Source organism: Ascaphus truei, chromosome 4 (genome assembly GCF_040206685.1).
Source record: "Ascaphus truei isolate aAscTru1 chromosome 4, aAscTru1.hap1, whole genome shotgun sequence".
Taxonomy (NCBI): domain Eukaryota; kingdom Metazoa; phylum Chordata; class Amphibia; order Anura; family Ascaphidae; genus Ascaphus; species Ascaphus truei.
In genome coordinates, this window is record NC_134486.1 from 323,705,348 (window position 1) to 323,721,991 (window position 16,644).

General features: G+C 41.8%; 1 protein-coding gene across 5 annotated transcripts in view; it reads left to right on the forward strand.

Moving 5' to 3' along the window:
* Nucleotides 1-16,644, forward strand: part of FILIP1 (filamin A interacting protein 1) — a 163,445-nt gene that overhangs the window by 86,786 nt on the left and 60,015 nt on the right. For all 5 annotated transcript variants that reach the window (XM_075597994.1, XM_075597998.1, XM_075597996.1 and 2 more), the window contains 2 exons: nt 7,231-7,404; nt 9,908-10,086. In XM_075597994.1, the coding sequence (XP_075454109.1) occupies nt 7,231-7,404; nt 9,908-10,086 (353 nt within the window). The remainder of the gene's footprint in view (nt 1-7,230; nt 7,405-9,907; nt 10,087-16,644) is intronic.

Sequence of the window (16,644 nt, forward strand, 5' to 3'; positions counted from 1 at the left end):
ACACACACATCCAGTAAGATCAAAACCCAAACCCACTACACTGTATATATTTGTGTCGAAAGGAGCGCTACTGGGATTGGGACCTCATGTATAGTGTACAACAAAAGACAACAAAAGCCCCAATGCTACAGATGCAGCAGCCATTATTTTAACAAATCACGCGGTGTATACCTCGGAATACCCATGTTATGGCGCAGGATTTCTTCCAAACGTACCGCCTTAAAACGCGAGTGCAGGCGAGTGCAGAAAATGGCATTTTAGTGTTCTGGCTTTTAAACACCTGAAATTGGCACAGTGGCAGAGTACTGTACACATTACCATTCATTCATTTCATTGCACTTAATTGCACACTATACATGAAATTCAAACAAAGCAACTGCGATAAACATGTGTGCCTGGGGCGATTGGCGACGTTAATGCCGCGTGGAGTACAGCAGCGCACACGTAAACGGCGCCGTGATTTGTTTCAATAACGGCCATTGCATCTGTACATCCAATATGACAAATGATTTTGTTAAATACTATCTGTTTTTCTTCTCATAAGAGGATAATTTTACAGAAAAGTACAAGTTCTAAAATGAGTTTGGTTTGCCACAAAAAACATAGCAATCTTTTGTCTGAGGTTATTAGGGTGTATATATATATATATATGACATGCTAATAAGTACTCACAGTCTGTCACCGTGTGTCAGTTTGTGCTTCTTATCCACTTACAATAATAATTTAAAAATATATATATATATATATTTTAATTATTATTATTATTTTAAGTTGATAAGAAGCACAAACTGACACACCATGAGTACTTATTAGCATGTCATTACCCAGAATCCTTTGCTGCAATGGAAGCATGATATGGTGTGCGATTATGGAGTAAGGCAGATTTGTGGACCTGTCTCAGCCATGTTGATATGCTCATATCTGTTCTTTATCATTGCTGTATGCTGTACAGTGGAGGTTTCTTGTCACTTTTTTTACTTACCCTTAAGTTATTTGTGTAGCTATTATCTAGACTGTCAAACGCGTTGTCACACAACTGATGACCTCTATTATGAAAAAAACACAATGTAAAGTTATTTTTCTGTGTCAAAAAATATAAATCAATCTCTTTTCTCCATATACTGTAAGTTTTAAAACGTCTAGCAATGTGACGTTAGAGCAGCAATATTATATCCCCCCTTTTTTAATATGTAAAGCAGGCCTGCCCAACTCGTAAAGTGAGAAGGGCCGAACTGCTCCAAGGAAAAAAAAATTGGGCCGCACGGGTTAAATCATCATCATCATCATCATCTCTCCTCCAGCACCTCTCATCATCATCATCCTCATATCTCCCCCAGAACCCCTCACTATCAACCTTTACGATACTCCCCATCTATCTCTCATACCCCCATCTCTCCCCCTCACCCACACAATACCCCTCTCCACATCAAACACACAATAACCCCTCCACGTCCCCCCAGCCCATTCCATGTCAGCAGCCTCCCCCCCCCCAAGTCAGCATCCCATGTCAGCATCCCCCCCCACAAGTCAGCATCCCCCCCATGTCTCTCTTCCCTCAATATAACACTCTCCCCCTCCCCTAAATCACTCTCCCCCTCCTCACAATGACTCTCTCCCCCTCCCCTCAATATGACTCTCTCTCCCTCCCCTCAATATGACACTCTCTCTCTCCCCCTCCCCTCAATATGACACACTCTCTCTCTCTCTCCCCTCAATATGACACTCTCTCCCTCCCCTCAATATGACACTCTCCCCCTCCCCTAAATGACACGCTTTCCCTCTCCCCTCAATATGACATGCTCTCCCCCTCCCCTCAATATGACACTCTTTCCCCCTCCCCTCAATATGACACTCTCCCCCTCCCCTCAATGACACACTCTCCCCCTCCCCTCAATGACACACTCTCCCCCTCCCCTCAATGACACACTCTCCCCCACCCCTCAATGACACTCTCCCCCTCCCCTCAATATGACACACTCTCCCCCTCTCCTCAATATGACACTCTCCACCTCCCCTCAATATGACACTCTCCCCCTCCCCTCAATATGACACTCTCCCGTCCCCTCAATATGACACACTCTCCCCCTCCCCTCAATATGACACACTCTCCCCCTCCCCTCAATATGACACAATCTCCCCCTCCCCTCAATATGACACTCTCCCCCTCCCCTCAATATGACACACTCTCCCCCTCCCCTCAATATGACACACTCTCCCCCTCCCCTCAATATGACACACTCTCCCCCTCCCCTCAATATGACACTCTCCCCCTCCCCTCAATATGACACTCTCCCCCTCCCCTCAATATGACACACTCTCCCCCTCCCCTCAATATGACACTCTCCCCCTCCTCTCAATATGACACTCTTTCCCCCTCTCCTCAATATGACACTCTCCCCCCCCCCACCTGCAACTCACATCATACCCTCCCCCTGCAACTCACATCACTCTCTGCCCCCCCTGCACCTCACATCACCCCCCCCCTCTGCCCCTCACATCACTTCCCCCCCTGCACCTCACATGTCAGCAGCCCACCCCCCATCACATGTCAGCAGCCCACCCCCCCTCACATGTCAGCAGCCCACCCCCCTCACATGTCAGCAGCCCACCCCCCTCACATGTCAGCAGCCCACCCCCCCTCACATGTCAGCAACCCACCCCCCCCCTCACATGTCAGCAGCCCACCCCCCTCACATGTCAGCAGCCCACCCCCCCTCACATGTCAGCAGCCCACCCCCCCCTCACATGTCAGCAGCCCACCCCCCCCTCACATGTCAGCAGCCCACCCCCCCTCACATGTCAGCAGCCCACCCCCCCTCACATGTCAGCAGCCCACCCCCCCTCACATGTCAGCAGCCCACCCCCCCTCACATGTCAGCAGCCCACCCCCCCTCACATGTCAGCAGCCCACCCCCCCTCACATATCAGCAGCCTACCCCCCCACCTCTGCACCAGCCCGTTTTTCACACCCACCCCCCACCAGCCCGTTTTTCACACCCACCCCCCACCAGCCCGTTTTTCACACCCACCCCCCACCAGCCCGTTTTTCACACCCACCCCCCACCAGCCCGTTTTTCACACCCACCCCCCACCAGCCCGTTTTATACACACACCTTTTAGATCAGCACATCCTCTCTCCCCGGTACTAAGCCCCGCCCCCGGCATCCTGCTATTGAAAAAAAAAATACTCAAGGCTGCCTCATGCTGCTGTTGCCCCCGCGCACCGCAAAACCCGGGGTCGGGGAGGGGTGGTGGAGGAGAAGGGGGTGGTGGAGGAGAAGGGGGTGTAGGAGGGGGGGGTGAATCGCAGCCATTTTTTTAAACTTTTTTTTATTTTTTTATTTATTTAATTAATTAACTGGCGCCATCGCAGGCCGCACAGAGAGGCCAGACGGCAGGCCTGATGTAAAGCATTTGACAATATATAATTATACATTATTACCTAATATGACAATCGTTTGGTGCTGCTATTTTAAATCTGTAAAAATCCTGATTGTGTGCCTAACAAAATGGCCACTTTCTAACTTTGTGCTGCAGCCTGTGAAATGCTGCAGCTGATATGTAACATTATATTACTAAGTGTAACACATTATTGTTAAAGCTTCCAGAGTAATAGTCAGTCTGCTGTTTGGAACACAACAGATCTGTTTGTGATACTTTGTTTCTTAAGGGCAGAGCGGAAAAAGGTTTCGGTCTGTTTCAAAAGAGGACGTGGATATGATATTCTAAATGGTTGCTGTTGCAACCAAAGGATGATCAGTACATTAAAGAAAAAGCATTACAAATTGCATTAGGAGTTTAAAAAATGCAGACCATATTATCTAATACTACAGAACTGATTTATTTTAAAATTACATACAATAGGATTTTTCACGTTTTGCTGCTTTAATGTTTCTATAGGACGTCATGCTGAGCTTCTGGCCAAGCATCAGACTACAGATAATTAATTATGTCAGTGAAAGCTCTGATGGTTTGTTCTCTTCAGAAAAATAGTGACATCATCCATGTAGAGCCTTGGCAACAAAAGTAGAACAAAGACACGTGGACAGGAAATAATAGTCAGATGTCTTCTAGTGCTCCGTATGATTTCGCTTGAAGTTCCCTTTGGGGAGACGAGGGTTCAGTCCTTCAGCATTCTTTTCCCAACAATGTATTGACTGCAATCTTTAGAAGCCGATATGTACCATCATTGGGGTTACTTAGCTAAGACCATTATAAATCCACTTGTATAGACAGAAACATTATTTAAACTAATTTACCAGATTAATTGAATGTCAAACAATATAATGCTGCTCAAAAACATAAAGTTATAATGTTGAATTATTTCATGCTGCATTCCACACTGCTCGGTTATATTGGTATTTTTATTGAACTGGGGGTCCCCCACTGGACGCTTCTATGTGCCAGGTTCAGGTAAGGGTAGAAAAGGTACTACAAGGGGGAAACAATGGCCCCTACTCTATATATGTTGGAGTGAGATTAAGATGCATTAACTTTTATTCAAGTAAATGGAAGCTGATGCAGCATTGTTAACTGTTTGTTACCTACCTATGAATAAGCATTATAGAAGCGAGTCTGTGATCAGGGTGCGCTCAGCCCAGTGGGAGACAACCAAGTAAAACAGGAGTACGTGAAAGTCACTTGGTATAACAGGGTAAATGCATCTAATCACACAGGCTAGAAGCGGCAGATTAAATTCATATTGGTATGGGCATGAAACATGAAGGAGAAAGTATGATATGTGTACCACTTGTTGATGGGAAGCTGAACAAATGGTTGACATGTTTCCTTAAGGTGTAAGTTATGAAGCCAGAGAGGCAGGTTACCTAAATAACAGCAGAGGGTAAAAGATCCCAGGGGTTACAGTACTGTATCTGCTGAAAGACAGGTCATCATTTGTGTTTTGTTTTGGAGACAATTTTTTTTACATCATGTAAGCAGATCAAGTCTATGCGTATCTCCATATCTAACAACTGCTTTACTAAACACAAGATTATATATTTAATTACACAAAATTAAATCATACACGTACAGAAACAGAAAAAGCAGTCAGTACATGTAATAGTATCCATTATATAACATTGCGACTAATGTTCCTATAAACTCCTATCTTAACCCTTTCATGACTGTCTGAGCACCCTTATTTATGCTATCGCTTGTATATTTCCAATCACCCCTTCTACTTTATCATCTGTTTTAATAGAAACCACCTTGATCTCTAAAACACCTTTTATTCTGTTCTTTTTGCATTGTCAGAAGGTCATATTTGCTAAGCACTCCCCAAGAAAATTCTCAACGCGTTCAGGCAGAATGTCTTCCACCACTCCTCTTCCACCACTCCTCCTCCCCTCTCCACACTGGATCAATGGCAGCACATACAAATCAAAGGGGGTTGGGGGCGGTGACAGGGTGAAGTCAACCCCTATCAGTTATGCCTGGGAAACATATGTCTGAGTGCTTCATCCAGCACTCAGAAGGTTAACTCAGGAAGAAGCTAGGTAATCAGGAGGTAAGCTGACACCTGATAACCAGCAAGGTAGAAAAGGATCTTGTTACTGGCAGTAGATGGCTGCCTTAGACCAGAGCACGCTGCTATGTGAGCTGCTAGCATGACGGATTCACCAAACTAACTACTTCAACCAAAGTAAGAATTGTTCATTTGTTTTTCCTGACTGCTTAAAATACACTTACGGTTTGGTAATGGTTTAGCCAGCCAGCCAGCCTGCTAGATAGGCCTGGAGTGTTAGTCAGTTCTCCCAATGTGGAGCAGGATTTGTTTTTGTTTAAAGGGACAGTGTACCCACATGTTATGTTATGCTGTGGAGAAATAAAGCCACTGAACGTTTTCATTATCCTGAAACTATACGTGTGGACTGTTCCCTGACCTCGGCTACAGGCCGTCCTGCCACAGGGGCATATATATAGCATTCAGAATTCTAGCAAAGAAGAGTTACATCCCTTTCTCTCTCGTTCTCCCTGTCCCTTCCCCTCTCCCTCCCACCACCTTTAGGTAAGACGGACGTAACACAAGTCATGTTAAGCTAGCACAAGGCAGTGCTAACTTAACATGACATTAAGCCTATTCTAATGAGGTAACTGGCACCCATTGTTTTTGCATACAGTATGTTTAGCTTTGTGGATTTGCGTAAACCTCAAGGTACATAAAGTCCGCTCCTAATTTTAATAACATGACGTTATGAGCCCTGACTTTACTGACCTCTGTGGATCTGGCCCCTGGGTTTGTGCTGGTTCAGCAGAGCAGATCTGTTTATAGCAATGTGGCTCATAGTTCAAGGTCTGTTTACATGAATCTGTTCCATATGATATCACTATAGTAAAGCTACGATAGAAGGACAAATTTAAAAATAGTATCTCATCATCTAAATGCCTTTGAGTTAGTTTTCAGGTAAATTTAGAAAAAGAAACAAATGTAAATATAGTTACATTTTACCTGGAGAAAACAAATGTGTATGATATGTTTCTACTAAAGATATTTGGCCCAGATTGTAATAAATACTTTGATTCTTTCTAGTTCATCATATGAGATACGAGCTAGAAATGTAATAACATGTTTGTCTATGTACCAAATATAATATGTATACGGTACAAAGTACAATTAGTATCTATCAATTAATTGCTGTTATACCAGTGGGACAGCAATTAATTAATAGCTGACTCGATGCCTGCCATATACAGCACATTTTTTAACACCATTTAACAAGAATGAATTATTATTTACAATGTATTATGATACTGTACCTGTTCTCATATTAAAGACCAATAAGTAACGTAGGAGATGAAAATAAGAAGATATTTCTAGCAAATTAAAACTAAAAAACTGGCACAAAAAGCAGGAAATCAAAATAGTTTTTATTGATTTTTTTTTTTAAATTTCAGCCATTTTATAAAAAACAAAGTTTTTGTATTGCAATATACACTTTCATAGGTTGCACATTTAAATCTGAAAATGAATGAATACATTGATTATGTGCATTGGTATGGAAACTTCTTTGTGGATAATACACACTGATGCTTCCTAGCAACATGTCATGCAATATCAGCTTAGCAATCTGCTTTTGGCAAACTGAAGTGTATTACAGAAGAAGTTCTTGCTGAACTGGCCAATGACTTTAACTCGTGTACCAAATGTCAGTTTATCGGGAATGATGTAAGCATGTGTTGTTATATAATCTGCAGCTTCTCTAATCATATCATGTTACATTCCCACAGGCTAGGGAGGATGTTATCCATATGCTAAAGACAGAGAAAACTAAACCTGAAGTTCTGGAAGCTCATTATGGGTTTTCAGCTCCAGAAGATGTACTCAGAGTGTTGCACAGAGATGCTATCCTTGCAAAAGAAAAACCCATAGGAGAAGATGTGTATGAAAAACCAATGGCAGAGGTAATTTGACTCTAATGATACATATTTGTAGATCAATCCACCTATTTGAGTGTTTTATAGTGTCTACCTTACTTAGCATTTTACCAACCTGCAAGAACGTTGAATGTAGTTTTTGCAAAGTGCAGGTCGCTTACTATGTCTATGATGCATGATGTCTATATGATTTAAATGTAAGTTTACATACATTAGCAAATGTTAGCATGGTTTTAAAGAAATGCTAAGCTCTGTATATTAATGTCTTCACTAACAGCATGTATTGAAATACTCTTTGGTGGTTATTAAAAAAGGAACATAGGGGTTTTTTATCCAAACTCTCCCACACGCACAGCTGGGAAAACCCGGTGCACAGAATCACTCCAGAATTATCAAAGAATAAATCCAATTGAGAAGCAATATTTTCTTTTCTTCAATCTCTCCTTGTTCTTTTTTTCCCACCAGCTTGACACAGTTTTACAACTGGAGTCTTTGCTAAATAACTCCCTTTTTGCCTAAAGTAGTGAACTCATGGAAGGATTTACTTTCTATTATTAACTTACCTCTATGACTAGAAGCACTATTGTTAACCATAGAAAAGAATAAGGACTTTGATATTCAGTATCAGGTCAAAACAGCTTGGGATGTCTGATTTACTGTACACACACATCAAGCTTGGGAATTACTTACTATTTTTTGAACTAAAATGGTGCAGGCCTCCAGACACGGTCAGATTAAAGCATTATAATATGATGAAACTGAAACCTGTCAGTACAGTATACCAGCAATATCAACTTTGCACTACTAGACAATGGAATCCCAGCACCACATAACCCTGTCATGTTACCAGGGAGGCCTCTGGTGCCAGACGGATGAAAATTTGGGCCCAACGTCCTGCGCACGGGGGAGGTGCTTAAAGTGAAGCCCAGGCAGCAGCTGGGGACTGGCAGCCAAATGAGGTCCATAACCTGGAGGCAATGTTACTTCTAGCACCTGCCAGGCGGGCCCCTTTTAGTCGCCGGGACCAGGACAGTGGTCCCAGCTCTCCCCTACTGTCGCGGCCCTGATCCCCTCTATATTAGCAATCAAAAAAACTTCAACCATCATGGCAATGATCACAAATGTAACTAACATATGATATATTGCTGTGGTGATATTGGTTAATATAATTTCTGTGATTGTTCTACCAAATACTTATCCTTATACAATGTATTATTTTTGAAGCTAGTAGCATTTTGAAAACTCAAATGTAAGCATGGCCTATAGACACGATTGAGGTGGACTTTAAGCTAAATCAACTCTTGGTTGTTAAAATTGATTTATAATGATATATCTATATTCAACCTCTCATGACAACATAAAGGAACAGTTTTATTAAATGATGTCAAGCCTTAGAACACCTTATGGCTCATTCATTTAATTGCATATATTACCTAAAATCTCTCTAGCAGTAAATGACATGCCTATATTCACAGAACAATCTTGAAAGTTGTAAAGATAGAAACCTCCCGGTTGAAAAGAGATCTCAAACTGTGATTACACATTCAACCATTTTCTGTGTTTTTTTTTTATATAGGAACAGAATGTCTCCCGAATGAGAATAAAAACTACCAGAATGACTATCTTTTATTTGGTGCTAAAATGTTAAAAATGTACCAATAACGAAAAAAACAATTATATATATATATACTGTAAGTTCTTCAGTATTAGGTGATAAATTGTTACTAAGAATAAAAGAGGTATCACCTAATACTGAAGAACTCATTTATTCTGCACTATCGCAGAACTGGACTAACACGGCTATTTCCGTTTTATATATATATATAAATATAATAAATAAATATATATATATATAGATAAACGTGGTCGCAGCAGTATATATATATATATATATATACTGCTGCGACCACGTTTATCCTTAAACATGTGTGTGTGTGTGTGTGTGTGTGTTTTAATCAGTTTCCAACCTTTTTTTAATCTATGTTTTACTATTAAAGCAGCACTACAAGTTTATGTTTTCTTTAGGTTTTTTTTTACCTGTAGGATTGCAGCAGGGGGTCTGTGGCGATGAACAGCGTTAGTTTCTGCTCGCTCCGGGGACCCCGTGCTTCCTGAGACTCTTACCTCAGTATGGGATGCCGGTATCTCTGCAGGTAGCAGCTCCGACTGGGCTTGTTAGGGCTAACATAATTGCGTTTTAAAATGTCCTGCGGGCCAATAGGAAGCCGTGATGTCTTCCCTTCGGCTTCCTATTGGCCCGCTTGATGAGGGACATTTAAACATGGAGATACCGGCACCCCCTACAAGAGGTAAGTATCTTGGGAAGCAGGAGGTCTCCGGAGCTGGAATTAATGTAGTTCAGTTCCGGAGACCTCCTGCTTCAATCCTATAAGTAAAAAAAATGCAATAAAATAAACATAAACTGCAACTTGTAGTGCTGCTTGAAATTGTCAGAATCACAATTTGCTAGCACAACTGCACAAGAATAAAAACCAGTCTCAGGAAATATTTTCATTTTCTAACCATCCAGCTGGACCGGCTTGAAGAAAAGCAGAAAGAAACGTACCGCCGCATGTTAGAGCAGCTCCTTTTGGCAGAGAAGTGCCATCGCCGAACAGTGTATGAGTTGGAAAATGAGAAGCATAAACACACAGACTACATGAACAAAAGTGATGACTTTACAAACCTACTGGAACAGGAGCGCGAAAGGTGGGTACAGTGAACATCCAGAGAAAATGCACACAATGCAGCTAAGTGAACGGAAACCATGAACTCTGCAAATACATGGCCTCCATCCCATTGTATATTAAAACATTTAATGCTGCTTTATCTTCTTACAGCTGAAGAAGAACTAAAACCGTATACTGCGTGAAAACAATTATTATTTACACCAAAGTTCGAAAGGAAATGTATCTATCGCAAAGCGTCTCAATGCCCGTCATGTTACTAATAAATGAGAAAAACGGCAAAGCATGTACATGCATTGTGTTCACAAATTTTATACGTAGGCATGATGCACAATTCCAAAAACTTAGTGAAACAGAAACATCACTATGCAAATACTTCTTATGTGTTGTTTGAGTTCCAAAACTGGTACGGTGATTGATACATCTAATGCTAATTGATAAAAGCCTAACAGTTGACCATCTAACCCGTTAATGATGGCTGCGTGGGAGAAGTGTTCCATTCCTTAGTGTGCCTGTCTGCATGAGTTAACTCTTGACTTTACATGGTTGAAATAACCATGCACAGTATGATAAACTTCCAACAGCAAACCGAGATTCTGACAGTCCCAGTTTTCCACTCTTCCATACCTCTTCCTACTTGGGTCAAATTTTTTAATTCTTCAAAAATTACATGATGGGGGAGAAGGGGGAGGCAAATTTAATCAAATTCACGAACTTGCATGAACAGTTCACACATTACGACCCCAGAAGACAAAAAACTACAACGACTAAGCCTTTGGCTCTGAAAATATTATTGGAAATTAAAAGAAATATCTCCTTAGGATATTATTCAGTCCTCTGTGGACACACCCATTGTTACACTCTCTAAATACATAGGGCGGGATTGTTGTTATTTTTTTCCTACTTGGTTACAGCAGGTGTGTTTAGAAATGTGAAAATGTGTCAATTAGAGAAATCCCGAATACCTCACATACTTATAGCTCTTGTGGACTTATCTTACATTAACATACCTTAGACAAATACATTATGCACTGTAAAACCCCTTTAATATTGGGCTGAAGGACTAGCTTGGTGCTAAGTATACTGCATTTGGACTTGGCTTGAATGCCAATGTGTGACTTTTAGGCCTATTAATCTACAATAGGTCTCCCTGCTGGAAAATAGGGGCAACATTGGTGCTGCAGCAGATTTATCAAAGGGGCATTTTCCTTGGCTGACAATGGGGTTTTATGTGATACATGTGGTATTATTCTTTGCTACAAAGTTGTTCCTGTTTTTCAGCCTTGTGACTTTGATAAATATCTCCCTGTGCCTCATGCACCATTAACTCAATGGAAGCATCTATCAGCAGCAAAACTGAGGCAAAAACATTCACCAAAGAAAGACATTTGTTGTCAACTGAAAGCAATGGGATTTTGTTCTTTGATGTTCTGTTCAGTATGTTTGCACCAGTTTTGCAGCTGAAAGACTTTAATAAGTTACTGAATACTTTGGGACAGAGCCTCATTAGCAGTGACTACTAAGTGCCGATAATGGATATCGCAGCCGCACCCCACAGTTAAAGTAGGATTGAGCTGTGATAATAACCCACATCTGAGATTAATGAATCTCCCCCATTGTACCTACAATATTCTATGTACAGCACTGCATTTATTGTCAGTGCTATGTAAGAGAATATTATTACTATTATTACACTTTGGACAAAATTAACACCAGATTTATAACGACAACAATATATTTTTTCTACTATGCATTTTCCTGAATCACTATTTATTTATAAAATGTTTTACCAGGAAGTGATACATTGAAAGTTACCTCTCGTTTTCAAGTATGTCCAGGGCACAGAGTAATGATGACAATTACATAGTTACATTAAGTGAGCAGGGTTATAATTATATACAAGACATTGTATGCACAGTAAGAGATAATATATGTTATAGGAATATGTAACAGTTACAGACCAGATTAAAATGTGAGACAGCTTTGGTTTTGAAAGAACTTAAACTGGTGGTGGATTTGAGACTCTGCGGTAGACTGTTCCAGTTTTGGGGTACACGGTAAGAGAAGGAGGAGCGGCTGGATACTTTGTTGAACCTTGGGACCATGAACACTCTTTTGGAGTCAGATGTCAGATGATAGGTGCTGCATGTGGTAGAGGTGAGGAGTGGCTCAGTAAGTAAAGACACTAACTTTGGCACTAAGTTTGAAGCAGGGGAACCTGGTTCAATGCTCCTTGCGACACCTTGGGCAAGTCACTTTTTCTCCCTGTGTCTCAGGCACCAAAAACATAGATTGTAAGCTCTACAGGGCAGGGATTGTGTCTGCAAAATGTCTGTGTAAAGCGCTGCGTAACACTAGCAGCGCTATACAACAAATAATAAATAAATAATAATTTCAGTGAGGAGACTTTGATAATAAACAGTGTTTATCTTTTGCTCTTTTTGGAGCTGCTGACAGCACTTGGGTGTATATAACACAGTTAAAATTGCCACACTTACACACACAATTATATTAAAAGGGGCAGTTATGTGTCTTCTTAGACATGATGAGAAACCAACAAAGTCTAGTGGAATTTATAAATCACTAAATTCAGTGATGTTTATATAGTGTACTATATCTTCCATTAATTCTGTGTGGTGTGTCACAATAACGGTAACCCTAAGTTTAACAGATATGACCAGACTTAGGGGCTTATGCAGAAAGGGCCGAAAAATTGCATTCGCCAGGGTTTCAATTAGCCAGGTTTTTGGCGTGTTAACCTCGCTGTATGCAGGGAGGGCAGAATCCCTGGCGAATGAATGCGCCACCACCATTTGATAAAATGGCGAGTAACCGGTGGCGAGACGGCTGCCTGGTGAGAAGCTGCTGAGAAGCCATCCCCTGGCGAGATGTGTTTGCAGCAGAGAGAGATCCGCTGCTGTTTCTGCGCAAACATCGGCACCTAAAAAATTATTGAAAAACCATTTTTATTGATAGTGTACATGTGCAGGGGGTCCCAGGAGCTGAACCGCATTGGTTTCAGGTCGGGGGACCCCCTGCTTCCCGAGATACAGGCCACTTTATGAGGTGTCGGTATCCCTCTGCATTTAAAGGTCCCGATCACGTGACCGCGGCATGTAAACCAAGCAGAGGGATACCGGCACCCCATAAAGGGGCCTGTATCTCGGGAAGCAGGGGGTCCCCAGACCTAAAACTAAAGCGCTTCAGCTCCGGAAACCCTCTGCACATCTACAGTATAAATAAAACACACATATCAATAAACACTCGTTCCTTACCTTTGCGGCTATGTGCTACGTTAACGAAGCAGCATGAATGTATTTTTAACAATATTGTACAGTGACCAGGGGGTCTCTGAGCCACAAATCAAAGCTCAGGGGACCCCCTGATCCTGCACAATATTATTAAAATACAGAAATGCTGCTTCATTACCATAGCGTATAGCCGCTAAGGCAATGAAGGGTTAAGGCAGAATAGCATGTTTATTTGGGACAATTGCCCCCAATAAACATGGCGATAAACAACATACACCCCCTGTGTATTTAAAATACAAAAACAAGAATAAAGACATTAAATACATATAGCACTTACCCATTACCGGTTGCCACGATGAAGGCAATCCTCCTCTTAATTCTTCCCATGCCCCCTCCGCTGCTGCAAAACAGACACAAGAATGAAAACATGCAAAGTAATGTCCCCTAACCCCTTAATCAACACAGCGGTTATTAACCGCTACAGTCATTAAGGGGTTAACCCACCCTCACCCACCACTCGGGACGCCTACATACCCTCCCACACTGACCCCCCACCCCGTGAGGCCTAACCACCCTCACCCACTACCCACAAGGGAGGCCTACCCACATACCGTTTGGGAACATCCCCCCGCCCCACCCCCAGTACCCACAATAAAAACAATACAGTGACACACAATAAACATCATTATATTTAATAAATACATTACCCACCCCCTGTGTCCCCCCATAAATAAAATATTTATCCTTTTACATACAGGGTTCATAACGCAGCCCCACGCGAGTCCCCGGTGGGCTGGCAGGGCACCTGACAGACCTACAGGGTACCAGCAGCTTTTTTCAAACAGGTTCTGGAGGCCTGCTGGTGGGTCCCGCCAGCACCATGGCCCCCAGGTGGTCTCCTTGGGTCACCGTGGTCCACAATTGGGTTCCCACGGTAGGCCCAAGGATGTCTGGGAGCCCCGGGTCAGACCCACAGGTGTCTGCGGGGCCTCAGGTGGTTCCCACGGGGGTCTGGGGAACTCACGGGTGCTCACTATGGGTCTGCGGTGCCCCCACAGAAGTGGGACCACACATCTTCATCCCCGCACCTACGGGTCGGCGGTGCCCCCACAGATGTGAGGCCACCGCTTCATCCCCACAGACTACGGGTCCACGGTGCCCCCACAGATGTGAGGCCACTGCTTCATCCCCGCATGTGTCACCCGTGGAACCGCCAGCCTGATACCTGTGAGATACCCGAGGAGACCCGCAGGTGGTCTCCAGAGGTCTCACGCGGAACCAGGGAACAAACCCTGAATGTAAAAAAAATAAACCTGGCCTATACATTCAATACATTCCCTCCCCCCCCCCCCCAACACCTACAGTACAATAATGTGCAAAATAACTATTATCCAGATAGGGATAATAGATTATTTGCCCATTATTAAAAACATTAACTAGCATATTCAAATAAATTAAGTACTACTGACCTTATCAACAAGAAGTCTCATTCGCCAGCAACATCCTTGTCTTGCCCACAAAAAACATAGCCAATACAATGCCAATACATTGCAATTACATTGAGATATCAATTAACCCCTTAAATACCATATTGGATAATAACTGTAAAGGTAATTAAGGGGTTAAGCCACACAGGCCCGATACCCACCCTTCACCCATGAATTTGTACATTGGCTTCATCATGCAAATATATATATATATATATATATATATATATATATATATATATATATATATATATATATATAAAGCAGAAATTAGCCGTGTTAGTCCAGTTGCGATAGTGCAGAATAAATGAGTTCTTCAGTATTAGGTGATACCTTTTTTATTGGACTAACAATTTATGTCATAGGACAAGCTTTCGAGAGTTATCCTCTCTTCTTCAGGTCTAGCAATGCTCTAGTTATTCTGCACTATATATATATATATATATATATATATATATATATATATATATACAGCCAGTTCAACGGGAGTCGGTGGGGGCAAGTAATGGTAAGTGAAGTAAAGAAATGTATTTAATTGAACTAGTTAATTTTTTTAAATTCTGTTCTTTACATATTTATTTAATTATCTGTGGTATATCATTTCTTGCCACTGTATGTATGTATGTATGTCTAGAGAGATATATACATACAGGGTAAGTAATGATAGTGTTGTAAAAGCTTGATTTGCTGTGTTTTTAATTATTTTGACTATGCATGTATGCTTAAATGTGTGTTTAAAGTCTTTTAAAATTAGATAGATGTAATCGTTGCTATTGTATGTTGTTTTAGAGGTCAGGGGTAGCCTTCGTTGTTAATTTTTTATGCTTCTTGGTACTAATATATTTTCACAGCCTACATTGCTGAGTTGCAGGTTTGAATTAGTTAATTGAAATAGGAAAAAATTCGGCGCAACTGCGCATGTCTGGAAAATGAAGCTCCCGGATGTCTCTTTCAACAACTTTATTGATGCACACACAAGGGCTACACCGCAATCTCCCCCTCAACGCGTTTCACCCTTACACAGAGGGCTTCGTCTTGCGCCGAATTTTTTCCTATTCCACTGATGATACAGCCGGCGGCACGCAGGAGCACATGAGGAGAACGGCCTCAGATCGGAGGAACAGCTGTTACAGCATTGTTTGCACTGAACGGAGGCCAGAGAAACGGACCCAGATCGGAGAAAAAAGCAGGTGAGGTTAGATTGTAATACCCCTGCACCGGTCAATCCATGGTCCAACTTACCTCTCCCATGTTTAACTCCAGTGTCTGATGTTATCTTTACTTGTGGTCACACAGAAGCGCAGGACAGACTCCCTGGTAATTTGAATTAGTTAATTGTTTAATTGTTAGGGATTGAATGTAAATTGTTTAGGGATGCAATGTTAATTGTTGAGGGATGTCATTATTGAATGGTTATTGATTTATGTTTACCGGATTGGTTAGAATAGTATATTTGTTTGGAGTTATCTGTATTTGGATTGAAATGTTATTGTTAACATTCATTAGCAGCATGTATATGGTGCATAGATTGTATGCATCATATATTCAATGTTAATGCAATGTGTTGATTGTGATTAGAGGTTTTTGATTGGCATTTTATCTTTTTGATTGTAATATCAGTTAGGATTATGGCAGGAAATTACTTGTATTGTAGTGAGCATTAATGGAGAACTGTTATTTTGAGTACTGCATGTTTTTGATAACCCTTCTACATTTATTTGTATATTGGTTCATCATGTGTGTGTATCTCTCTCTCTCTCTCTCTCTCTGTCTCTCTGTCTCTCTCTCTCTCTCTCTCTCTCTCTCTCTCTCTCTCTCTCTCTCTCTCTCTCTCTCTCTCTC